The sequence below is a fragment of the Salmo salar genome, chromosome 11 (assembly GCF_965601325.2).
Source record: "Salmo salar chromosome 11, fSalSal1, whole genome shotgun sequence".
NCBI lineage: Eukaryota > Metazoa > Chordata > Actinopteri > Salmoniformes > Salmonidae > Salmo > Salmo salar.
The window spans coordinates 111,916,818-111,927,646 of record NC_138301.1 but is presented as its reverse complement, the minus strand read 5'-3'; the positions used below and the strand labels follow the sequence as shown (position 1 = coordinate 111,927,646).

The following is a 10,829-nucleotide window of genomic DNA, read 5'->3' as shown; positions in this document are numbered from 1 at the left end:
AAATTCCCCTCAATACAGCCGTGGAGCCGCGCTGTCTGTTTCAGCCCAGCACAGAAATAAATAGGCCTAGATTACTTAACTCCAAAGAAGCAGGCCAATTCCATGTTTTATATAATCCTAATAAATTTGAATTTAAGGTCAAATATTTCTAACTGCAGTGGGAGAGTAAAATACAGGTCAACTCTTGAAATAAAGAGAAATATATAGGCCTAATATTATAAAGATTATATCACACAAAACAAGTATAGGCATGAGGAATTTTGAAGAGCACAAAGACAATGTATCTAAGGAAATATCGTTATTTTAAAGAGGGTAGTATTACATTTAATAAGGATTTATTGGGGCACATGTATATGCACAACATGATTTTATGCTATCTGTTAATTTGAAAAAGGCCATGGCCACTCCAGGACTCTACCACGTTCCTCGACCCTTCCCCATTTCATTCCACAAGTTATGCGGACACGGCAGTAGCAGGTTCTCCCGTTGAGAAAATCAACATGAACTCATGTTGGTTTCTCCTGTGCGATTTGTAGCATTCTTCTAGACGCCCAGGACGGCTTTGATGCTGGTGCTCGGCTCCCTTTGAAATGCAGGGCCTTCTCTAATGCAAATCCACCCTGATGGGATAAGGCGAGGGAGGGAGATGAGGGCTATAAAATGTTGACGTCAGCGCGACAACTCCTAACTGGCAGCGTGTCTAGCAAACAATAAGTTAAAGAGTATAGGTGGACCAGCCAGGTGGAGGAGGCCTTTGGTTAAACAGAAACCCGGGGAAGAGGAGGCAAGAGTAACGCACTGGACGCACACTATGCGCAGGAGTTACCATTCGGAAATATGTACGTGAGTTATCTTTTGGAGAAGGACACCAGCATGTACCCAAATTCAGTGCGACATCCCAGCCTAAACCTGAACCATCAGAACTTTGTTCCCGCACCTCCGCAGTATTCGGATTTCAGCGGATACCATCAAGTTCCTGGGATTAACAATGACCCTCACCACAGCCAGACTGGGGCCTGGAACCCCGTTTACGCACCGCCGACCCGGGAAGACTGGTCGCCATATGGGCCAGGGACAGGACCGTCCACATCTAATCCGGGAGCAGTTGGCTATAGCACCCCAGAGTTCTCTCCAGTCCCACAACCCGGGCTTCTCCCGTCTGTCAACTCATCTGTAGGTCAGCTCTCTCCCATTTCTCAGCGCAGAAACCCTTATGATTGGATGAGGCGGAGCGCACCACCGGCAAATTTAGGTAGGTTATTTCATACATTTTTGAAATCAAGGAGTGTATAATTTTGTTGTCCATAAGACCATAGAAAATAAAGCGTAAATCATAAAATATGTATTAAATTAAAGTACCTGTTTCAAAGCACACACTTATATGAAATATAATGTGTCAAATTCTGTGCCTTTGGTCCATTTTTTTCTGAAACCACAGATAGTGAAATACTGTAGGCTATACGCACGGTCTTGAGAGGAAAAAGCTCAACCAGAACAACTTCGTTTCCAAATGCGTGCACCTGTTCACGGAATTCAGAGACGAATTCATGATTCAACTCAGAAAGAAGGAATACGAGGTTACCTGGCTGTCGCTTGGTTGTTCATAGCTGATTCATTCGTTAGTATTTGTTCCATCCCATCAAAGTATTTGACATTGCATATTGTTTACTGACATAAACGTTATCTTGCGCGGTCATCAGCATAGTTGGTCCTCTCATGTTCACTATTCTTTTGTGAACTCATGAATCACACCTCACATGCCGTCATAAATGAGTGGTATTATCTCGTGAGTTTTATGGTTATAATATGGCCTATGTCATGTTGTTTACAAGTTGAGGGTAAACCAGGGTATGTAATTTAATTGCATTACATTAAGTGCTCAATGATTATGCTTATGATTATAATTGCCTATCATCGTGCAGTAAAAAGTAATAGGCTAGTATAGCCTATAACAGTCATAATATAGTCTAGGCTATATAAATGACTTTATTACCATATTCATGATCATCTTCGAATTCATCTTTGATTTTGTCTGGTGTAGCTTATAGACTTCACAATTATGTTATGGTCCTCCTATTATGTGAGCAATCCCTTGTCCTCCCCGATACATTTCATAATATTACAGGATTGTTTCATAATATAATATCAATAAGAATTCTCTAGCCAGTTGAGACGGCTTAACCTGGAAGTGATCAGATGAAAGAAATCGTCTGGCGTTTTGAAGATCTTGTTATGCAAATTAGGCCGTTGGTTGTCTTCTTGTATGTCGTAGGGCTCTAGAATTGTTTGCTATGTTGTAATTCTTTGTTAGCCATTATGTCTCTTGGCAGGAGTTCTTGTTGTCGATTTACTTTGATGTCGCTCGCTTTGTTCACGCCTGTCCTCCACTAGACCTTTCTATGCGTCATAATGGCCTGCTGATATAATACGTCAGGCATTGACATCATATGACATGACATTTATGAAAAATACATATTTTACTGAATTCAATTGAATGGGCATGGAAGCACATTGTTGTACTGTTCCTACAGATTTATTAACTCACTTGCTGTATATGCCTGTATTTAAGTTTGATCCTCTACGGTCCTCAAACTCAACTCTGGGTCTCCAAGCCAGTTCCACTGCTCTAAGGCAGGGATGTCAAACTCATTCCACTGAGGGCCTTGTGTCAGCAGGTTTTTCTTTTTTCTTTCAATGAAGACCTAGACAACCAGGTGAGGGGAGTTCCTTACTAATCAGTGACCTTATTTCATCAATCAAGTACAATGGAGGAGTGAAAACCCGCAGCCACTTGGCCCTCCGTGGAATGAGTTTGACACATGCTCTAAGGCCTCTACCTGAGATCCTCAAAAGGCCTACACATGTCCCAGCATCTTGGTTTGATTAACATTTTGGACATAAGTATGTCATCAGTTCAAGCAAGCAGGCCTATTTCACAGGAGTCTACACACAAGCTCCTTCAGGTCTCACCGATGATCGCTAAATAACTGGTACTGAATTTCCAAGCATGCAGTATGAAGCCATGTGAATCCTAGACCAAACTGGCCACCCTAGTGCCTATACAGTGCAATCGAAAAGTATTCAGACCCCTTGACTTTTTCCACATTTTGTTAGGTTACAGCCTTATTCTAAAATGTATTAAATATTTTTTTTCCCTCATCAATCTACACACAATACCCCATAATGTTAAAGCAAAAACAGGTTTTTAGAATGATAGAATGTTTGCAAATGTATACATTTTGTTGTTGTTGAAATTTCACATTTACATAAGTATTCAGACCCTTTACTCGGTACATTGTTGAAGCACCTTTGGCAGCGATTACAGCCTTGAATATTATTGGGTATGATGCTACAAGCTTGGCACACCTGTATTTGGGGAGTTTCTCCCATTCTTCTCTGAAGATCCTCTCAAGCTCTGTCAGCTTGGATGGGGAGCGTCACTGCACAGCTATTTTCAGGTATCTCCAGAGATGTTCGATTGGGTTCAAGTCCGGGCTCTGGCTGGGCCACTCAAGGACATTCAGAGACTTGTCCGGAAGCCACTCCTGCGTTGTCTTGGCTGTGTGATTAGGGTCATTGTCCTGTTGGAAGGTAAACTTTTGCCCCAGTCTTAGGGCTTGAGCGCTTTGGAGCAGGTTTTCATCAAGGATCTCTCTGTACTTTGCTCCGTTCATCCTTTCCTCGATCCTGACTTGTCTCCCAGTCCCTGCCGCTGAAAAACATTCCCACAGCATGATGCTGCCACCACCATGCTTCACCGTAGGGATGGTGCCAGGTTTCCTCCAGACATGACACTTGGCATTCAGGCCAAAGAGTTCAATCTTGGTTTCATCCGACCAGAGAATCTTGTTTCTTATGGTCTGAGAGTCCTTTAGGTGCCTTTTGGCAAACTCCAAGCGGGCTGTCATGTGCCTTTTACTGATGTATAGCTTCCGTCTGGCCACTCTACCGTAAAGGCCTGATAGGTGGAGTGCTGCAGAGATGGCTGTCCTTCTGCAAGGTTCTCCCATCTACACAGAGGAACTCTGGAGCTCTGTCAGAGTGACCATCGGGTTCTTGGTCACATCCCTGACCAAGACCCTTTTCCCCTGATTGCTCAGTTTGGCCGGGTGGCCAGCTCTAGGAAGAGTCTTGGTTGTTCCAAATTTCTTCTATTTAATAATGATGGCGGCCACTGTGTTCTTGGGGACCTTCAATGCTGCAGAAATGTTATGGTACCCATACCCAGATCTGTGCTTACGGACAATCCCTTCGACCTCTTGGCTTGGTTTTTGCTCTGACATGCACTGTCAACTGTTAGACCTTATATAGACAGATGTGTTTCCAAATCGTGTCCAATCAATTGAAGTTACCACAGGTGGACTCCAATCAAATTGTAGAAACATCTCAAGGATGATCAATGGAAACAGGATGCACCTGAGCTCAATTTCGTGTCTCATAGCAAAGGGTCTGAATACTTATGTAAATAAGGTATCTTTTTTTTTTGTATAGAAATTTGCTGAAAATTAAAAAAAAGTTTTTTGTTTTGTCATCATGGGATATTGTGTTAGATTGACAAGGAAAACAAATATTGAATATATTTTTTGAATAAGGCTATAACGTAACCAAATGTGAAAAAAGTCAAGGGGTCATAATACTTTTCGAATGCACTGTATAAAGCTTTTCTCTTTGTATAGAAAACCCACCAGAAATCAAGTTGTTGTCAGTGCCTGGGACCACTTATGATTAACAGAGGCAGCAGGAGCACAGACTTGGGGCTGCCATAAATGTCAGTTCACTGCACCTAATGGGCCTGGCCGGTTCAAAAATACATGTTTAACCCACATGTATCGTTCCAGTTCATGCGGTTATCTGGTTGTCCCAGACGAGGAGTTTTATGGTCCATGTTAGCGATTAACTCTAGACAAGAGCCATGTCACTTTATCATATCAGCCAGCTGACCATTCATTCTCATGAACGTCTCATTAACCTCCACCGCTAAACCATTTTTATCATATCAGCCAGCTGACCATTCATTCTCATGAACGTCTCATTAACCTCCACCGCTAAACCATTTTATCATATCAGCCAGCTGACCATTCATTCTCATGAACGTCTCATTAACCTCCACCGCTAAACCATTTTATCATATCAGCCAGCTGACCATTCATTCTCATGAACGTCTCATTAACCTCCACCGCTAAACCATTTTATCATATCAGCCAGCTGACCATTCATTCTCATGAACGTCTCATTAACCTCCACCGCTAAACCATTTTATCATATCAGCCAGCTGACCATTCATTCTCATGAACGTCTCATTAACCTCCACCGCTAAACCATTTTATCATATCAGCCAGCTGACCATTCATTCTCATGAACGTCTCATTAACCTCCACCGCTAAACCATTTTATCATATCAGCCAGCTGACCATTCATTCTCATGAACGTCTCATTAACCTCCACCGCTAAACCATTTTATCATATCAGCCAGCTGACCATTCATTCTCATGAACGTCTCATTAACCTCCACCGCTAAACCATTTTATCATATCAGCCAGCTGACCATTCATTCTCATGAACGTCTCATTAACCTCCACCGCTAAACCATTTTATCATATCAGCCAGCTGACCATTCATTCTCATGAACGTCTCATTAACCTCCACCGCTAAACCATTTTATCATATCAGCCAGCTGACCATTCATTCTCATGAACGTCTCATTAACCTCCACCGCTAAACCATTTTATCATATCAGCCAGCTGACCATTCATTCTCATGAACGTCTCATTAACCTCCACCGCTAAACCATTTTATCATATCAGCCAGCTGACCATTCATTCTCATGAACGTCTCATTAACCTCCACCGCTAAACCATTTTATCATATCAGCCAGCTGACCATTCATTCTCATGAACGTCTCATTAACCTCCACCGCTAAACCATTTTATCATATCAGCCAGCTGACCATTCATTCTCATGAACGTCTCATTAACCTCCACCGCTAAACCATTTTATCATATCAGCCAGCTGACCATTCATTCTCATGAACGTCTCATTAACCTCCACCGCTAAACCATTTTATCTTAGCAGCCATCAGTGACATCGTTACACAAGTGCAGTGCTGCAGATTGTGTGTCAACCGCATTCTCTACTTATACAAAGTAAACATTTCCACTTCTTAAAACTTTTCACGTTTGGATTCACGTCGTGGGTTCCTGAATGCTTTGGTATTTTTGTTGATGGTTCCAGAAAGGGAGAATATTTTCAGGCTGTTGAATATTTCCAGGTCCTCTACATTTTTTTTTTTTTTAGGATGCTTTGACACCTGCCATTCAGATGAAATGCTTATGTACAGTCTCAGTTTGCCCCTTGGAAGCCTCGTGACGCAAACCCTGTTGTCGCTAGTGATGGGAGCCACTCCAATCAGTACAGTGTTTCATTAACGCAGTATGGAGATTGTATGGGTCAATACCCCCGTAGACATGCACCTCAGACGCCGTCCGTTTGGGAGTGGTCCGTCTGTGTCAACATGGTAATTAGAAAACAACGGTCTTCAGAGAAGAGGTAGCTATTATGAATCAGGAGGTGAAGAGAATCAATTAGGGGTCGATGGGAGCAGGAGGGTGTGTTCTGTGTTTCAACAGCCTAATGGTCTGGATAACTCTCTGGTCATCAGGTCGGGCCTGGCGCCTTTACAGGCAGGCCCCTCCCCCTCTCAGCTCACACAATTTAATCTTTAACTTGGTTGCTGCTGCTGCACTTAGGTCCCTCGTTCACTATGGACAGAATGAAGTGACTTCTGATTTACGGTACCTAATTAAAAAGACTAGCTGATCTCAGAGCTTTGCTAGTTCATCTGTGTGTGTTTTAGTGAGAGGTTTCATGTATGAAATGAAGCAGAAACCACATTTTCACAGATGTCTGTCTCATCTTTATTTACTCATCTAATATCGGTCATTTACGGCATGTAAGTTAATGTGAAATCTGATTGTAGCATTAGCCCAGTCGTCCTCCCATTATGACCAATGCAGGTGAAGCCCTACTGAGAATCACATCTCAATCTTATGCAAATTTCTGTTCAGCTAGTTTTTGCTACGGATTTGAATGGCAAACAACACGGACAGGGTAGAAATTCTATTAACATAACGTCTGTTAAAGTTAAAATAAACATAGAAGTCGTTTTTTTTCTAATCTCTACGTTACACACACAATATGAAGTTTGATGATGACCATACTGTAACTCTATTGCAGGTGGTAAGACACGAACGAAAGACAAGTACCGGGTGGTGTACACAGATCACCAGCGCTTGGAGCTGGAGAAGGAGTTCCACTATAGCCGCTACATCACCATCAGGAGGAAAGCAGAGTTGGCCACCACTCTCTGCCTCTCAGAACGACAGGTCAGACACAACACCACAGCAGGCAGTCTCTCTCTCTCTCTCTCTCTCTCTCTCTCTCTCTCTCTCTCTCTCTCTCTCTCTCTCTCTCTCTCTCTCTCTTTAGTAGACTAGCGACAGAGCACTTATCTCCAATCTTTTGTTTATTCCACAGGTGAAAATCTGGTTTCAGAATCGGCGTGCCAAAGAGAGGAAAGTGAACAAGAAGAAGATGCAGCAGCCTCAGGCAGCGTCCACAACAACACCTACTCCACCCAGCAATGTTGCCATGGTGACCAGCAGCAGTGGTGGCCTAGTGTCTTCGTCCCTACAAATGACTATCAAAGAAGAATACTGAGGATGACGGTCTGACGTGAAAAAAAGAAAGACTTTGGGCCATATCTAACCTGCAATAGAGACCCCAGTCAACAGCTTGAGTAACATGGGGACAAGGCAAATGCAGGGGTCAACACCTACAGAGAAAAAATATATGTAAAAGACTGGCTGCTGTTTCCTGCGCTTTTGTTTTTGGAAAAGGACAAGACAGACCAACACGAACGTTGGCTGTGCGCAATAGATTACGTGCTGGGGGTTTCGACGAACGGTGGTGATTCCACGTCTAATCATCGGGAAATGGATAGAAAATGAAGGCCCATGTTCTGTGGTCAGAGGCGATAGGACGGCCACCCGCTGTGCACATGTTCATGTTGGTCCGTCTTGTGAAAGAGAGACAAAGAACTGAGAAAGAGAAAGCTATAAATATATATAAATATTAAACTGTTGTCTTTTACTGTTATCATGGCTTCTATTGTTTCTTCTGCTGATACTGGAAATACCTGGAAATGGTTCTGATCCCACGCAATAATAATAATACGTGTATATTTTCAAAGTAATTTGTATTAAAAGCTTTATTGTAAACTCTTGAGCTCATTCTTTATAATAGGGAAATGGAAGATAGTTGGAGCGCATCTTCAAACTAAATATATATTTTCCTAAAAAGTTTTACAACATGGCTATCTGTCACACATTTAGGATTACATCATTTTAAAATCATCTACAACGTGAAATCATACTTTAATGTTTTACAAGGCTAAGTAAGTTTGACCATAAGCTTACTGCTCACTACATATTGTCAGTGTCAGTATAGTGGAGGTGAGGATAGAGTCAAGCGCAGGACACTGAACTGAGTAAAATAACGTGATTTACTCTAGAAAACTCATAAGTCAAAATCCACGCAGGGATAAACAATCTTGACAATACACAACTAACACGACGAACAAGAAAACAATAACGCACAAAACATCACGAGAACCAGAGGGTTAAATAGGGAAAATAATCATAACGAGATGGGAACCAGGTGTGAACAATCAAGACATAACAAATGTAAAAAGAAACATGGATGGGTGGTAGCTAGAAAGCTGGTGACGATGACCGCCGAACGCCACCCGAACAAGGAGTGGCACCAACTTTGGCGGAAGTCGTGACACATATGCTTTTTAGAGGCACTAAAGTGACAACTGTGAACATACGGGAATGGCTGGGATAAACATCATTGACGAAATATGATTTCAGATGACACTTCATCTCGGAATCAATATAATTTGAGAAAGTTAAAGAAAACTATGTACGTAATCATTGTGTTTGGTCTTGTATGTATTATTTTGTATCATCATGGTGTGGGGCTTTGAAAATCATCAGATTAGAGGAGACATTAAAAAGTGATGCAGTGGATGAAAGTGACAATTAGACAGACAGGGTCAGAGACAATGAGACAGACAGGGTCAGAGACAATGAGACAGACAGGGTCAGAGACAATGAGACAGACAGGGCCAGAGACAATGAGACAGACAGGGTCAGAGACAATGAGACAGACAGGGTCAGAGACAATGAGACAGACAGGGCCAGAGACAATGAGACAGACAGGGTCAGAGACAATGAGACAGACAGGGTCAGAGACAATGAGACAGACAGGGCCAGAGACAATGAGACAGACAGGGTCAGAGACAATGAGACAGACAGGGTCAGAGACAATGAGACAGACAGGGCCAGAGACAATGAGACAGACAGGGTCAGAGACAATGAGACAGACAGGGCCAGAGACAATGAGACAGACAGGGCCAGAGACAATGAGACAGACAGGGCCAGTAAAATGAGACAGACAGGGTCAGAGACAACTCACCTAGGAGCCATGACTGTTTGCACAGTAAAAGTGAGTGGCGGGATAAGGAGCGATAAGGAGTGGCTTCAGGAGAATTGAGTAGTTTTAATATCATGTCTATCCTTCTACCTGTTATAACAGCCCTGTGACAGAATGTCCACCTCTCTACCTGTTATAACAGCCCTGTGACAGAATGTCTACCTATCTACCTGTTATAACAGCCCTGTGACAGAATGTCCACCTCTCTACCTGTTATAACGACCCCCGTGACATCATGTCTACCTATCTACCTGTTATAACAGCCCTGTGACAGAATGTCTACCTATCTACCTGTTATAACGACCCCCGTGACATCATGTCTACCTATCTACCTGTTATAACAGCCCTGTGACAGAATGTCCACCTCTCTACCTGTTATAACGACCCCCGTGACATCATGTCTACCTATCTACCTGTTATAATCAAATCAAATCAAATTTATTTATATAGCCCTTCGTACATCAGCTGATATCTCAAAGTGCTGTACAGAAACCCAGCCTAAAACCCCAAACAGCAAGCAATGCATGTGAAAGAAGCACGGTGGCTAGGAAAAACTCCCTAGGAAGAACTCCCTAGAAAGGCCAAAAACCTAGGAAGAAACCGTGAGAGGAACCAGGCTATGAGGGGTGGCCAGTCCTCTTCTGGCTGTGCCGGGTGGATATTATAACAGAACATGGTCAAGATGTTAAAATGTTCATAAATGACCAGCATGGTCAAATAATAATAATCATAGTAGTTGTTGAGGGTGCAACAAGCACGTCCGGTGAACAGGTCAGGGTTCCATAGCCGCAGGCAGGAACAGTTGAAACTGGAGCAGCAGCACGGCCAGGTGGACTGGGGACAGCAAGGAGTCATCATGCCAGGTAGTCCTGAGGCATGGTCCTAGGGCTCAGGTCCTCCGAGAGAAAGACAGAAAGAGAGAAAGAGAGAATTAGAGAGAGCATATTTAAATTCACACAGGACACCGGATAAGACAAGAGAAATACTCCAGATGTAACAGACTGACCCTAGCCCCCCGACACATAAACTACTGCAGCATAAATACTGGAGGCTGAGACAGGAGGGATCAGAAGACACTGTGGCCCCATCCGATGATACCCCCGGACAGGGCCAAACAGGCAGGATATAACCCCACCCACTTTGCCAAAGCACAGCCCCCACACCACTAGAGGGATGTCTCCAACCACCAACTTACCGTCCTAAGACAAGGCCGAGTATAGCCCACATAACAGCCCTGTGACAGAATGTCCACCCTTCTACCTGTTATAACAGCC

At 43.1% G+C, this 10,829-nt stretch overlaps 1 protein-coding gene across 1 annotated transcript; it reads left to right on the top strand.

Moving 5' to 3' along the window:
• Positions 1-709: 709 nt before the first annotated feature.
• On the top strand, positions 710-8,276 carry LOC106563735 (homeobox protein CDX-1). Its single transcript, XM_014129563.3, has 3 exons — positions 710-1,252; positions 7,234-7,382; positions 7,534-8,276. The coding sequence occupies exons 1-3, from the start codon at positions 838-840 to the stop codon at positions 7,714-7,716; spliced, it is 747 nt and encodes a 248-aa protein (XP_013985038.1). The 5' UTR covers positions 710-837; the 3' UTR covers positions 7,717-8,276.
• Positions 8,277-10,829: the final 2,553 nt, after the last annotated feature.

Excerpts from the sequence above, each read along its gene's own strand:
- LOC106563735 (XM_014129563.3), top strand. The coding sequence starts at position 838 with ATGTACGTGAGTTATCTTTTGGAGAAGGACACCAGCATGTACCCAAAT. Across the intron at positions 1,253-7,233 it reads CGCACCACCGGCAAATTTAG|GTGGTAAGACACGAACGAAA; the intron begins GTAGGTTATTTC and ends ACTCTATTGCAG. Across the intron at positions 7,383-7,533 it reads TCTGCCTCTCAGAACGACAG|GTGAAAATCTGGTTTCAGAA; the intron begins GTCAGACACAAC and ends TTTATTCCACAG.